This window comes from Magnolia sinica, chromosome 2, assembly GCF_029962835.1.
Source record: "Magnolia sinica isolate HGM2019 chromosome 2, MsV1, whole genome shotgun sequence".
NCBI lineage: Eukaryota > Viridiplantae > Streptophyta > Magnoliopsida > Magnoliales > Magnoliaceae > Magnolia > Magnolia sinica.
This window is the reverse complement of record NC_080574.1, coordinates 23,723,007-23,739,501: the sequence shown is the minus strand read 5'-3', so window position 1 is coordinate 23,739,501 and position 16,495 is coordinate 23,723,007. Positions and strand designations below refer to the sequence as shown.

The 16,495-nt window shown below is 39.8% G+C and overlaps 1 protein-coding gene across 1 annotated transcript; it reads right to left on the bottom strand.

Annotated features, from left to right (window-relative positions):
* Nucleotides 1–8,979: 8,979 nt before the first annotated feature.
* Nucleotides 8,980–14,113, bottom strand: LOC131224346 (monooxygenase 1-like). Its single transcript, XM_058219861.1, has 4 exons — nt 13,838–14,113; nt 12,514–12,564; nt 10,749–10,977; nt 8,980–9,305 (listed from the first exon to the last, which is right to left on the bottom strand). Exons 1-4 carry the CDS (start codon nt 14,111–14,113, stop codon nt 8,980–8,982), a joined length of 882 nt encoding a protein of 293 aa, XP_058075844.1.
* Between the last annotated feature and the right edge of the window lie 2,382 nt (nt 14,114–16,495).

The following is a 16,495-nucleotide window of genomic DNA, read 5'->3' as shown; positions in this document are numbered from 1 at the left end:
TGATCAGGACCGTCCATCTTCCATTAACCCTCGGTCAAAACGCATTGCTGAGTCATCTTGTATACGAACCGAATTCCCTCTCCGGAGATTGTGAAGACTGGAGAATCTGACAATTTCAACTACGGACGCTCCCTGTTGCGTCAAGATTCCTAATCCAGACCGTTCAATCAATGGGACACTACAACCCCCACACTTGTATAAAATTGACCTAAAATAAAAATAAAAAATCTGTCGACGCAGTTTGTCGCACGTACGCCACCCCGATCTCTCCTTGGATCTTCTCGTTTGAGTGCTGTGGCAGAGAAATCTTCTCCTCCGGAACCCACTGGGTAAACATCTCTGGACCGTTTAAAACTTGGGTCCACGAGCTCCGTTACAAGCATCTGAACTGTCCAGAAGAGTCGGAATATCAAGATCTATAATAGTGATTCACCATTAACGACCTTCATCTTCCACACCAAGAAAATCTGACCGTAGAACCTTAGGTAATTACGTATCCTTGATCTAAAACATTCATCCTAAGGACCATCAGATCATCATATAATGGTCGGATTCTTAAACCAGATCTCATACCGTGTGTTAGCACTAATGATAATCAGTGTATAAAAGAAACCAAGCTGTTGGAAACCCTCCTTGCGTAACCTGTTTGCAAGTTAAGTAATTCGGATCCTAGAAATGTACAGAGAGAGAGAGAGAGAGAGAGAGAGAGAGAGAGAGAGAGAGAGAGAGAGAGAGAGAGAGAGAGAGAGAGCATGCAAACTAGCAACCGAGAGAGTTCCGATTGAGAGAGAGAATAGTGGAGTTCGACTCATTGAGTCGAATTGAGTCTTGTCGAGTCCAACTCTCATTGTTGGACGTGGTTGGGAGAGAGTAGGAGAGAAAAGGAAAGAGAGGGATCGGGAGAGAGGGAGAACCAGGGACACTGAGTTGACTCACCGAGTAGACTCGCTGAGTACACGACGAGTCAGGGCCAAGTTTAGGTCCAGCAATGCCGGAACCCCTAGTGAGAATATGAGTGTTCAGTGGGAGGGGCCGAGCATTGAGTTCAATGCCGAGTCTTAGTGAGTTGCAACCGAGTCTCACTGAGTCGAGACAAATTTGAGTCCGCTTCACACCAAAAATGGTAGGTGATCTTCCCGAATTTGGAATTTCAAATTTATGTAGTTAGTATTTGTAGCAATGATGAATTTATATCTGATATCTCTAATGATTATGAAGTTGCATTCATATCATGTGCATGTAATTATTGAATTGAGATTGATATCACAAGTGCTCTAGCTTGGATTGACCTTAAAAGATCCACATCATAAGGGCTTGGCTTTGGTTTTCCCTAAAAGATCCACGTCAAGGTGCTCTGTATTGGATTGTCCCTAAAAGATCCACTCCTTAAAGGATCCACAACACAGGTACTCTCCCCTGAATTGTTCTTAAAAGATTCATGGGTGCTTTGCCTGTATTACTCTTAAAAGATTATAATAAGAAATGATACTTATTTAATTTATTATTAATATATTCATAGTAGGCAATGCATTCATAGTATCCTTGCGATCTTAGCATCTTATTACATGTTCTTTGATTGATGCTTTATAATTCAAGCATATGTTGTTGTTATCTATTTTGGATATAAATTTAGAAAATTTAAAATTTGAGTAATAAATGATCTCATTGAGCTATGTGTGCTTTCCCATCTTGATAATATTTCAGGTTGTAGTGTTTAATCAGGAAGTGAAGCGGAGCAAAGATCTAGTTGTCTATCTAGCTATAGTACTCTTTTATTCGCAAAGATCTAGTTGTCTATCTAGCTATAGTACTCTTTTATTCATATATATATATATATATATATATATATATATATATATATATATATATATATAAAGATGTATAAAGGGTACAAAGGAAAGTCTTGATAATTATTGTAATTAAACATTTTGTATAATTTATTTTATGAAAATTTGGTTTGCCGTTACGTGATTTTTATGGAATTATGGTCATAGATATTTAAATTATAAATCATGACCAGGAATAAAGAGTCACGGGAACCAAATTTCAAGGTGTGACATCATTGTACATGGATGCATAGATCATACCGTTGCTTTATGGTAACATTCCAACATGTATTGGAGAGGGTTACTAATGTTGTAGAAGGCAGATTCCACAAATATCATTGCACAAATTATATTTCAGTTTTTAGGAAATTCGTGGCCTTTTTCTCTTGGTTGAATATTGCACTTAGTCATGTCTATAGGGATACAGCTGACTGGCTAGCCAGGCAAGGTAGGTTTTAGACCATTTCTTTGTACTGGGGATATTTGCCCCTTCCCTTAATGCCTGCTTGCTATTCTTTCTGTTATTTACTTTTAATACAATTTGAATCATTATACGTAAAGATGAAAAAAGAAATCAATATATTCTTAAGGCTTTTTGAAATGTGCTATTGTCCCTTGATCTGCAACTTTGCCCCATCTTGAGATTACTGTTAGAAAAGGATGGTCAGTCTGGATAGAGCTGCCATAACATTGGCGCCTTATCTAGCTGCTGGTCTTGAAATCTCCTTTTGATTTACTTGTATTTTCCTTTACTCCAAATGCAAATATTTGAATTCTTCGACTCTAATTTGTCCCTACGTTCTTCCATCGCAGGTAATGTTGCTTGTATGCCTCTCCATTTTTGACGATTCCAATTTTATTCATTATACCGAGATTGATGGCCAGCAGGATGGTTTCTTTTGCTTATTTGTTGAGCAGTTTTCTTCTCAGGCTGGGTTATTTTGTATTCGATAGTGTTTCTAAACCATCATCTAGATCATGTCAGCTGGTCATAGTACCTTCAATATCCAAAAATAAAAATAAAAAATAAAAAATAAAAATTTAAAAAAAAATCTATGATTTTAGAGCCCAAAGAGTCCTTTGGTTCCAGGCCATGTTAGTATATTGTTGCTGCTGCTGCTGCTACTGCTCAGAGAGATCATGGCCTGAAGTGTTGAATTTTCACATAGCAAAAACACAGACGTGTGTATGCCAGACAAGATACATTATTAGAGATGAAAGATACATGATTAGAATCACTGATGTTGATGTAGAGCGGGTCACTGATAGTTTCATGGCCAAGATGGATCAGAAAAGGCCCAGTCGACGACAGAAGTGATTCGGACCGTCGGACCTTAGATCGGGCGTATCTCGCAATCCGGAATGAGTTACCTGACGTAAAATATATGATTTTGGGGTAGAACGAGCTACTTTAGCCACCAACCCAGCTACACCGGGTTACCCAAGCTGGATTTGCGAAATACCGTCAGATTGACGGTCGTTTTCCTATTTTAATTTTGTTTTTACTATAAATAGTAAGTTTTGGTTTGATTATAACTTTTCATCCATTGGGCTTTAGGAATTGTGCCCAACGTGAAAAGAGCTTAGAATAATCAGGAGAATAGTTTGGTGAAGCTAAATAGGACACTTACTAGTTTTGGCCGAAAACCTTGCGCACTAGTAGACATCACTACCGTCTATAGATAGTAAGTTTACTATTTATAGTAAGTCGTGAATTCTAGGAGTTTTAGTTGTAGTTTGATTCTGATTTCTTTCCCGTACCCCTATTTAAAGGGTTGTGAACTCGTTTTTATTCATTCATTAATCAAATTTGAATTTATTAGAATTTCTTTCTATTTCCTGCTTTTTTTCCTCGTGAATTCGAGAAGTCTCTGTGAGGAGTCCAGAGAAGTTCCGTGGATTCGGAATAGTTATCCTCTTGAGGAAGACGGTGCTCGACCTCACGTCCTCCCCTGCATCAGATGTGGAGAAACGTGTGTATGCCAGACAAAAGATACATGATTAGAGACGAAAAATACTTGATTAGAATCACTGATGTGGAGAAAGTAGTTTCAACATTGCCTTTGACACATCCCTCAAAGAGAAAACGAAACCAAAATGACAGTAGTAATAGCACATGGATTCTACAGAGGGAATGCAGCGTCTGCCTGTATGAGATGGAGATATTGATTAGTGGGCTCTGCTGTGTATATGCCATCGCCAAAAGAATACACTGGGCTGGGCAACTCTTGTATGGAAATGAGTCCGTTTCTAAACTTCCAGTCGCCCATTGTGTCTTGGGCTGATTAATGAGCGGACCTACCTGGTTTTTAGGCCTTGTTGGACTGTTGTTCCTTGTAATTAACAGCCTGGGCCTTCCACGGGTGCCACATTAGCACTTGCACTTGTGAGTAGAATACAAACAATCCTATGGCATGAGTAACCTGGCCATTGATTCAGTGAGATCTCGACACCGGAATAACAAAGAAGTCAATGCGTATACGCACACAAAAAATACAATACTAAAGGGCCTGTTTGGAAGATAATAAACGAAATAGAGTGCAGATTGTCTGTGTTGAAGGCACCGGAAAATTCAGTGCCGTCGCTTCTCATTGGTCATGTCAACGCAGATTTTCCTTCTCACGAATCAATTGCTTACTACAACCTAACTTTTACTGTGTGGAAACCAAGATTTATGTGTTACATCCACACCTTCCATCAATTTTTTCAAGATTATTCTAGAGCATGAACTCAAAAATGAGGCACATCCAAAAGTCAAGTGGACCATACCAGAGATAGCAGCAGGAATTGATTAACTAATATTGAAACATTCATAGGGTCTATTGTGAGGTTTATTTGCCATTTAACCTCTTCACCTGGTCTCACAGACCTGGATGAAGAGAAAACACAATTATCAACTTGATCAGAGCCTTTCGTGGTCCTAAGAAATTTTCAACCGTGGCCGTCCAATTCCCATCGTTTCCTGTAATGTGGCCCGCTTGAGGCTTGGATCTGCCTTGCCTTTGGTCTCATGCACTAAAAGGTATGGAAAAATGGATGGACAGAGTGGATCTAATACATACATCATAATATGGGCCCACCGAAGTTACACATGTCAGTACTTCCAGTTTTCTTCTCTCTACCAAGCAACCATTTTCCTTGTCAAAATTTCCCATGACCATGTATTTCTTAGATCCACACTGCTCATCAATTTTTTAGATCATTCTAGGATATGAACCTAAAAACGAGGAAGATAGGAAGCTCAAGTGGACCACACTATAAGAAACAGTAGGAATTGACGCCACCGTTGAAAACATTTTGGGCCAGGCTCTGATCAACCTGCTATTTGTGTTTTACCTTCATCCGGGTATGGGTGACCTGACGAAGAGGTCAGATGGGAAATAAGCCTCACGTGCACGGTTGGTTTTAGGAAGGTTTCAACGGCAATTTGTTCAATCCCTACTGCTTTCTGCAGTGTCATTAACTTGATCGTTGGATGTAACTCATGTTTGAATTCATGCAGTAACATTATCTAGAAAAATTGATGAATAGTGTGGATCTAACACAAAAATTTTGATGGGACTAGAGAAATTCCACGTGTTAAAAGTTGCGCTGTGTATCACGCAATCTATAAGGTAGAGAAATTTGACGTATTTAATTTGTTTGAATCCGGATCCTCTAGATCCTCTGTTCGCCACAAACAGGTCACTCCTGTTTTACTGCATCTTTGATTAGTCCATGCCAATGCCATCACTGAGGTTGTCAGAACTGTTGCATTAAATGCAGTGTGATGATGTGGCCCACTTAGATTGCAACAATTAAGAGTTTTCGTTTGCGGTAAGCCTGGGATCCCGGATTTGAACTGGAGTCATCAAAAATGACATGGGCCAATGAGAAGCGCCTGCACTAGAATTTTCTTTACTTCAATATAGACAATCTGTACTCAAGGAGATACTGTTTCTCAGGGAAACTTGACTTCGTAGAAAATGTGGAAAAGGAAACGCTGTTTTTCCTACTTGTCATTCTTATTTGTTTTTTGTCTTTCGACAAGATTTTCTTAGAAACTGAGGACCTATTTTTAATATATATATATATATATATATATATATATATATATATATATATAGAAAATCACAGTGGTCATGGGCATGTGCTAGGTTAGAAAGGCACATGCAGGATGCTTGAAGAGGGATAGTGAATGTGTTGCATACACGGCACATGTGAAGTCCTTAAAGTTAAATTATAGCATGTGGCACATATATGTACTTGAAGCTGCATGGTGGCACATGTGGCACAAGATGTATTAGTACATTTGACACATGGACACTTGAAGTTAAATACCAAAACTTGTGCAGGTTGACATCATTGGCATACGTGGTATATTTGGAGCAACTGAAAATGGATAATGACACATGTGGTACATTAGTATATGTGAGGTGCTAGGCCCCTTTGGTGCCAAAGAAGAGGAATGGTAGCATGTTAGCATGTGGGGGCGCAGGAGAAGATGGATAGTAGCACATGTAGTACATTAGCATATGGGGTGTAAGAGGAGAAATGGTGGCACATGTGGCATAGTGACAGGTGTGGGGCATAATTAAAGAAGGACAAATCATCATTTGACAGTTGGCACATATGAAGCCATTGAAGATGGATGGTGGCATATTTGGGTTGCATAGTAGGAAAATGCCTTAGGAATGAAGGTGAGAAAATAAATTTATTTATTTTTTAATTAAAAAAAAGGGACATTTTATAGAAAAATTCCTCGAGGAATTGGATTTAACCAAACACTGCTGGCCGGTGATTTTTAAGAGGAGAAATTACATTATTGCCATCTTTTACTTTTTCATCACATAATTAAAGTAGAAAATGATGGGCCATATGGACAATCGTGGGCCTACATCATTCCCTCTGGATTGGAAATAACTTAACTCTAGAAAGTTGGATGCTTCATACTAAAAGAAGTTCAAATCTAATAATTTCATTCATCACCCGTGATCCATGTGTGATTCAGAACAATGCTTGTTCCTCTATTTCACTAAATATTGTGTATTAGCCTTGCCTAGTGATAGTAGTCTCCATGAGCTATACTAACTTCTTCGTTTTTCATAAGTTACTTATCCATATTGTCCTTTATCAATCATCACTTGAGGCATTAATAACGTAATTTGTTGGATAACCAACGACTCACCTTACCGTAATAGACGTACAATTTACACAACATGTGTATCCCATTTTCATATGAATGTTCTTCATATTCTATGCTATTTTCTACTTTTATACAATTGAAGATTTTTCAACAACTTTTTTCAGCTATGTCAAATTCACTTTAACTGTGGATTGATGTTCATAACATTGGAAATAACAATATCTCGAATATCTACACTTCAAGCATGCAAAATGAATGCTATTTTGTCCCATCTTGGATGCCCATTCCATAACCACTGTCATATAGGTTGTTCTTGGTTTTATTATTGGATGTTGGCCTGTCATTCCACGATCTGATCTATGGGAGGCTCTGTAGTTGTCTGGCGTGAGAAGTTAGCATATTGCTCAATTGTTAATGAAGTTCTCCCTGGGGCACCAAATCATTTCCTAAGTCTTCAATTAATTATTCCATTTGCTTTTAATGTAAGTGCATGTGCATTGGACATCCTAAATGTACTTCATTGGAATCCAATTCATTTCTTATGTTTAGGTAAGCCTATGAAGATAACTTGAAATCTTTTGATATTTGCACTCACAAAATTCTGGTCGTGATGTCAAGGTATAGAATTCCTCGGTGTATTCATTCATTGATTTATTCCTTGAATGTAGGTTATGATATTTTTGATAGAGGTCATCGGCATAAGTTGCAGGTAAAAACTTATGTTTTAGTTTCTTTTTGATCTTTTTTCTTAGAATTTATTTTCTCCTTATTTTGACAAATTTGTTTGACTTGGAGATTGTCCCATCATTCTAACGTGTGACAAGAAATCAATACTAATAAATTAATGTTATGTAATTTTCTTATACTGAAACACATTTTTTGTTTACCCTTGCTCACTAATCAATAAAGCTGTCAACATACAAATAATTGTGGAATTAAGGAATTTTCATCTTATTCCAAGCTTTATATCACATTCGAAAAGTCAAAGGATTTTGGGAGGGCTCGCTGTTGGCTAGTACGTTGGCATGAAGGTTCCCCTACTTATCCTCGAGTCTCTAACTTCGACGGCGTGATTCCCTCCATATTGAAGTTCTTCCACTTGATTAATGAAATTGCCTATTCGATGGAAAAAGTTTTTTACTTACTCTGTGGGGTGTAAGTGTGCAGGTTAATTAGATTACTTACACAAACTCTACTTTCATCATATCTTTTGGAGCCATTATAAGGTTATGTAAAGTTGAAAATCCCTCAACTATCACTCACCTTGATATCAAAATGGTGCAACCTGATTATTAACCAATGAGAACTTAACATCTGAATTGTGAAAAATAAATACATACACTCATAAGAAATATTTGAATAGAGAGGGAAAAAGAATTTTGTTGATATTCAAACTTCTTTTCTTACATTACTTCAAAAAAAAAAAAAAAAACACACACCTCTTATAAACCCTAAAGATAAGTTCTATGAATTTTTAATGAAGTTCTCCCAATTACTAGATTGATTTCAAATCAAGCTTAATTTATTTCAAACTAACCTATAATTTGTCTACCATAATAACAATCCCATCAATATATAAAAAATGTTTGACTTAAAATAGCAAAATACTATTTAAAAATTTCAATGACATCTTCCACATAGGTCCCTTTTATCTACCATAAATAGCAAATGTGATATTTGATATTTAGGCCCCTTCTAAAATCTTACAACAAACCATCCAAAATTAGCACATACCAGGCCCTATGGTAAGCTATGGGCCTACATCAAATAGTCTTTACAACAGCCTACTATGGAAACAAACATAATCACGACCACATGTTTTCAAAGGCGGCCACAGTCATATTGAGAATGACCGAGTATTCCACCACCGAATAGAGTCTTTAAAACGAACACAATCAATCCACTCATAAAAACAGATGAGGTTTCCACCAACAATTCATAAATGTACGTTTCCGTAGACAACCTTGTAACCCTCATCCTTCTTTCTTTAACGTATGCATCGAGTGCCAATCCGACTATACTCACCAGCTATTTCCCGTCAAGATCTCCATTTGGCTCCATATGCCTAGCTTTCGCCAGGCATCTTGCAAGCATAACTGCATCTTCTAGGCCAGCTGCACCGCCTTGCCCGAGGAACGGGCCCATCACGTGCAATGCGTCCCCTGCCACAGTCACCATCCCTCTGCGCAAGTTTCCTAGTAACACGTCCCATGGAGCTCTGTATCTTATGTTTGTAGAATTCAAAGAATCATCCATGCTGTTCTCGGCCAATTCGGTTATTTCTGATGGAAATCCCTTCATTGCTTCCAATGCTGTTTGTCTGATCAGTTCGGGCTTCCCCGAGATTTCAGAATCTGCGTACACGTATGGCGTTCTCACGTCAATGAACCCGCATATGAGATGTCCAACATGGATGCGGTTTGCCTACTGACACTGCCAGTAGTGGACTGGCTACTGGACGGTGCTGTGGGTCCCACCATGATGTATGTTTTTTTTTTTTGTCCACGCCGTCCATCCATTTTCCATATCATTTTAGGGGATGAGCCCAAAAATGAGGTAGAGCAAAATCTCAGGTAGACCACACCACAGGAAATAGTGGTGATTGATTTCTCACCGTTAAAAACTTCTTAGGAGCCACAAAAGTTTTGTATCAAGCTGATATTTCTCTGGAAGCGGATTGCGTTACTCACTACGCGTAGGTACTCAGTAAACTCTGTAAGGTCTACCATGATTTATTTATTTTATCCGCTCCGTCCATACATTTTATCAGATAACTTTAGTGCTTGGGCCCAAAAATGAAGCATATACAATATTAAAATGGACCACACCAAAGTAAACAGTTGAATTGAACATCTACTGTTGAAAAAATTCTTGGGGGCCACAGAAGTTTTGGATCAAGCTTATATTTGTGTGATCCCTTCATCCATGTCTTTATGATCTTGTGAACAGGTTGGATGACAAATAAACATCACTGTGGGACCTAGAAAGGTTTCAAAGTTGGAAATCATTATCCCCACTGTTTCCTTCCTGTGGTATGATCCGTTCGATATTGGGAATGCTTCCATTTCGGGGTCAACCCCTTAAATTAGATGGAAAAAAGGATGGACTGCGTGATAGACCACATACATTCAAGGTGGGCTCAACTGAGTTTACTCAGTGTGATAGGAGCTACTGATTAACTGGGTACGCACTTCCATTTCTTTTTCTCTTTTCCCTTCATTCAGGTATTTATGGCCTAATCAACATGTTAGATGGGAAATAAACATTACAGTGGGCTCTAGGAAGTTTTAAAAGGTGACTGTTCAATCACCATTGTTTTCCTGTTGTGTGGTTCACCTGAGATCTGGATATGCATCATTTTTGGGCTCATGCCTTAAAATACTGATCCAAGTTAGATGACCCGTATGGATAAGACACATAATGATTTTGGGCCTACAGATCACCGTCCAGTAGCGAGGTGGCTGCTACTAGCAGTGTCAGCAGGCAAACCACGTCCGTCCAACATGAGATCTGGACTAGTCGTGGGGCCTTGCAGTTTTAACTGCCTAGTGGCACTAGATTTTTGAGCACTGTTTATGTCTGTTGCCCATGTCCAGTCAAATCGGCCGGTTACGATTGTCCAAGGGCTGATTCAGCCCCCCAAGTCGGGCTGGTTCAACCCTGACTTGGACAGGTTGCCGCTGGAGTCGGCCCAAGGAATCCATCCGAGTCACTGATTCTTTTAACCTTGATCTTGAATCTTTCATCTGTTGATGATTACCATAAGTCTTAGCAGGAATTTGAACTGTACACACTACCTTTGAGAAGCTGCGGCCGGGATATGAACCAGTAGACGAGCTTGTCGTTGATTGGATGTTTCCCTACAATCACACGTCCTTTCCTTGTCCGGACGAAATCATTGTCAACTCCATGACCATTTGGGTAATATGTAAGCCCTCTCAGTGCAACTGTATTGTAGCTTCTGGTGGGTTTTAGCTTGAGTGATTCTGCCACTATTGAGTTTACTCCGTCACAGCCGACTAAAATCTACATTGCATGAATGTGAATCTCTCTTTCTTTTTAAATCATCTAATCACGTAGAAAACAAAATCAAATAGCTGATTACCAAAATCATTTGAACTGTTCCAATGACAGCTTTTCTTTTTAATGGCTAATACCTCTTGAAAAGTGGGGAAGGCTTCACATGTAGGTTGGCTAGTGGGCTTGGCTTGACTAGCCCGGCCTGTTTTTGTCTGCATTTGGTCTGCTGGGCCTTGAGGTCTGTGAGTTGGACACGTTCTTGTATTCTAGACCTTATAATTAATTGAGCTGGATATGAGCATGCATCTATCTAATGACCTGAAAGTAGGCCTTCCCAGCCCAACTTAGCATGGTCTGGGCGAGTCATGAGTAGGCTAGTATTTAGAAGGAGGGCCAGTCATGATTCAGGTGACCTGGGCCTGAAAACATCATGGTGTGGAGGTTATGGGGTTGGCTGTTGCAGAAAAAGAAAAAAACCAACCCATAAAGGCCCTAGTACAGTTATAATGGCCTTATAATGGTCCAGAATAAAAAGAGACTGTAACAGCAGTTATAGGGCTATCAGGACACATATGGCCACCATTACTGTTATAGAATACCTTGGAAACAGGTACTTGGATCATGGACCGGGTTTGGACATGCTTTCAGCCTAAACATGCTTGATCCTTTCTACTAATCACTGGCCTATTGCAAGACACTGGCCACTGAGCTGGAACTGGACCGGGTTCCACTGTTTAAATAATTTCCAACCTTTTATGTGTGCAACATCCAATCCATCGAATTAGTTGGCCCAATCATTGAGATTATTATTATTATCATTATTTTTTTTTTAGCAAAAATCAGCCTCATCCTCGTGCCAATTGGACCACACTTGTATTTTGTTATTTATCAAAACGTTGTTTTTCTATGGTGTGACCCATCTAATGAGTGGATGGGGCTGATTTTTCTAAGAGATCCGATGTGAACAACCTATTGGAAGAGTTGGATGTCGAAAAAACATGATAAGTTAAAAGTTATTCATTAGTGGACTGTAAATTATGGTCCACAGATAAACTTGAAACCCTCTCTTTTGTAAATATTATCATAATTGGAAATGTTAATTAAAAAATAATGCAAATGCCACAAAAAAAAATAAATGACAGTCAGGATCAATAGATCACCTTTGTAGTGGTCACACTCCCATCATGGAAATGAAGAACGGAGTGGGAAGTTACTTGATCTGTTTTGACTGCGACGATTTGACAGCCGAAGCGGACTGTTCCGTGCGGTAGGCCATCAAAAAGTACTTGGATAAGATCACTCCTCAGCAAGCAGCGAAACTCTTCTTTCCTACCATCAATCCACGCACAATCTGTTTTAAATCCAAATGGAAACATTACAATGTCGAGGTGAAGAATGCCTACTGGCACACCCTCACAGCATAACGATCGGTAGCTCCTGTATTCAACCAGGTGCAGCTGGGCCACACCTTGATAATCTAGACCATTGGACTGGTAGCCCATCTGATCAGTTATTGGACAGATGACGGGTTTAGAATTTTACCCTACTAGGACTTCCTGTGTCATCCCATTGTCGAGCGAAACCTCTCGCACCCTGAATATAATTCAGACAATAAATAATAAATATAAATGTAAATAACAAAGTTGGAATATTCAGCATTTTGATAAACCCATAGGCTAAATCTATATTGTGACTCATTTCCTTTAAACAGGGGCTCTGCATCCAAACTGGACACGTGGCATGATCTGCCAATTGAACTTATGGGATGATCCGAGCAGTCCAACTGGTGGTCCTTTTCAATATGATGCCGGCCGTTGCAAATATGCTCTATACTGTACACTTTTATAGTCCTTCCACCGGAGCAGATCCGAAGTGGGACTCACCCAATGAACGATCTGGATCGTGGACTGTTGCACCGTGAACCGCCACTCTGTTTTATGACAAATTAAAAGCCTCCCTCTATTTTTACTTTTTATATATACCTCTGTAAAACAGAGATTCGTTGATGATTCCCTCACATAGGCAACGACACCCGAAAATTGGGTTGGTCCAACCATCTGGTGCCCCACCACGTGAATGGTGTTAGAATAAAAAGGAAAAAATAAGGATTTAAAAAATCAGAAAAAAAGTTTTATCTTGTGTTGACCGCACTTGCATAAATGTGTTTGGTTTAGTCTTACAAATGTTTCAGATGTGTTGAGAATTACGAGACTTTACATAAGAATCTTCACTTTTATATGTGTGGTGTCTTTGACCTGACCTATTTTGTTTTTCTCTGCGTAAGCTGACATGTACTGATATGTACTGAGATATCATTAATCCATTGCTCACATGTACCTCGAGCTCCATCGGCTACATCTTTTCTTTTTATAAATGCTCATTCTTTCTCATTCAGATGGCTTCCGAAAAAAACCATTTTCTCTCCTTCTCTTAGTTTCCTTCGGTTTTCTCTTTGTAACTTCCCTTTGGGAAAATCAGTGCGAGTAGGCTTCAATTCGTTTAGTTGAGATCGCATGCGTAATTTTTTTTTATATATATAAATCTCGAGTATTATATCATAGAAGGGGAACCATGTACAAAAACCTCAACCGCTTTCGGGCCACCCGAGGGGAAAAAAAACCGTGGGAAGCTTATCATGTAGAAAACTGAAAAAATAAAAATTATGAATCTGACTAGGCAGAACTTAGGCTGACGCATACGCCTCCCTATTGCCAAGGCCCACTTTGTCCAGAAAGATCAGCCCCTTGATTTGGGGAGGAAGATTGGATCAGACCTTACCAAGATAGAAGAGTTGCTGCTGGGACCCCATACGGGCTAAACCATCCATTGGACCGTTCCCTTCCCTCAGCACGTTGGAAAAACTGACCTGGCCTCCGACACTTAATCTATCTATCCTCCGCATCCGATACATCCAACGCCAGCTTGACTTTTGAGACCCAATTAGGAGCCCCACCACAAACATGGAATTCGATTCTACCTCCACATTGACGAATCTCATAGCTCCACAATAGGCAAGGCCGTTATAGACTGCTCGAAGCTCTGCTCTAGTGTTGGAACCAAACTTGTATGCCGCCGCGAAAGCGAAAAGGACCACCCACCCCCCACCCCCCCAAAGGGCATGGGTTGCCTTTAGCTGACCCATCGACGTTGAGCTTGACCAAGCCGCACTTTGCCCTACTCCATTTCACCCACTCTAATTGGGCCCTTGGCCTAAAAGATTTAACGTTGCCCTGGTCTCGAATAGCTGGAAGATTGGCTGCTAGACGGACTGAATTGGCATGAGATAAAGAACAAGACGAAGACAATCTCCAGGTCACCCGAGTAATGATCCTAGCAGCCAGCGGGGGTATCCCTTCAAATCTGTAGGCATTTTTGGAAATCCAGATCTCCCAAGGAATGAAACAAGGGGCCAGCCCTCCCATGATATGAAGCAAGCCCGAGGATGGCTGGAGATGATCGCATGCGTACTTGATTAAAGCTATCATTCATAGAGGAGAGCTATTGTATTCTCAGGGGTAAAAATACTGCTGGGACCCAGTGCATTGAAGTTCTTTCTTGTGGGGCAAATTTATGACATGACTATAACGTTGCTTAACTCTTGAGATTATTCCTTCATTATTTCTTCTTTATTATAGTTAGATTTTCTACTTAATCTTTTCATTAGAACTAACAATTTAAAGTCAATTTTCTCACTAAGAAAATCTCGACACTATGACAATTGTTTTTTAGCATTTTAGAATCAAGATTTTTTATGAGAAGAATTTTAAGAGATGACAGTAAAAAATGAAGTTTATCTCACTATCCTTATGCTGGTTTACATTATCGAAGATTATATCCCATCACTTGAGGCAAATGAACTAGTGGCATCTTTTGAACAATTGAAGTAGGAGAAAAATGATTATCCGTGCCTGGTCACGTGCATGTGCATGTAGGTAGAGAATCACCATGCACTGACATAATATTAATTGAGCGGACATGCACCGACAGATCATTAATGTACCGCCTGCATGCACCTCGAGCTCTAACGGTTACATCTTTTCTCTCTACAAAGGCTCATCCTTTCTCATTCATATGACATCCCAAAAAACCATCTTCTCTCCTTCTCTTAAGTTTCTTCTTGTTTTATCTTGGCAACTTTCTTTTGGATAGACTTCATTTCATCTTGCTAAAATCACGCGTGCACCTGATAAAGCCATCATTTGTGGAGAAGAGCTGTTATATTCCGGGGGTAGAATTGTTGGGACTCAGTGCATCGGGATTCTTCCTTGTAGGAGCAAATTTATTGTTAATACAACAATTCCTTCAATATTTCTTATTTATTATAATTAAAATTTCTCCTTGATCTCTTCATTAGAACCAACAAACGTAAGGTTTGGGATGGTTATTCAATGATTTCTATGGTACGGCCCACTTAATGATTGAATTAACCTATTTTTGGCGGTCCAATATTAAATGAAGAGTGACCCTGCCTGATGGATTCGATACCATTTTCTTACTATGGTGGGCCTACCACCGGCCAAAAAAGAAAAAAGAAAAAGGGCCATTATCATGGAAAGCCTCGTGAAGCGTACATCTTCACCATACACGTGGGAAAATGGTGAAATGGTAGGCCACCATGGATTCAGCCCGTAGGGCTGCATGTTTGGATGACCTCGACTGTCCATCTAGTGAACCATGCCGTTGTAGCCAATGGTAAAATAATTCCACTAAAGGTGTGATCTCCATCAGCCACTTGGACACATTTAAAAGGACATTTGAATATAAAATCATTGGATCTCTTTCAATTGTCGAGATACGTGGACCGCGCGTGATCCATTCATGGTGACTCTTAAAGATGGGCACTTCCAGCAATCCAACCATGGCCATAAATGTGAATGAATCCTAGCTGTCCATCTGCTGTTCCCTGCTATGAATGATTCATGACAGCACCAAATGTCACTTTTACCGTGGCCCACTCCATTTTCCTTTTCCAGGGGCACGATGGCATGCTTGATTCGTGCAGTGCCTGTTGGCACACGCACCACCTGGAACCTAATGACTACGAATGCGAAAGCAAAGGGGCCTACGCTCGTAATCGATTAGCTTTCTCTAGAAGAGTGGGACCTACACCCAGCTGATCAAGTGCACGCCAACCGTTGGTTTGAATGCGCAGCTCCCGTTGCCCGCGGAGAGTCGGCCCTTTCTAGAACTACACTATCAATACCTTTCCTGCACATAAATCCAAAAGAAAAAGAAAAATCAAACACAGTATGATGGCAAAGAAAAGTAAGTAGAATCATTTTCTCCCCACACGTGATAATATGGCACGTGGGTCAGAGATCCAGGTCGTTCATTCTGTTGCACGCACGTACGTATTATCCTGAATTGTTTGCGTGAACCACCTGTTGCACGTACGTATTATCCTGAATTTTTAGCTACATCACTAATGGGGTGGTCCACTGATGACTAAATGTGATATTTGATAGGTGTGCCAAGTCAGCAGAAACTAGGGCATCAAAACTATATGTTAGTGTACAGGCTAACC

What these genes read in the sequence shown, in the direction of transcription:
- LOC131224346 (XM_058219861.1), bottom strand. Translation starts at nt 14,113, where the DNA reads ATGGGTCAGCTAAAGGCAACCCATGCCCTTTGGGGGGGTGGGGGGTGG. An exon ending in ACACAGGAAGTCCTAGTAGG is followed by an intron (nt 10,978 to 12,513) that starts GTAAAATTCTAA and finishes CATGCAATGTAG; the next exon opens with ATTTTAGTCGGCTGTGACGG. An exon ending in CCGGCCGCAGCTTCTCAAAG is followed by an intron (nt 9,306 to 10,748) that starts GTAGTGTGTACA and finishes ACGTGTACGCAG; the next exon opens with ATTCTGAAATCTCGGGGAAG.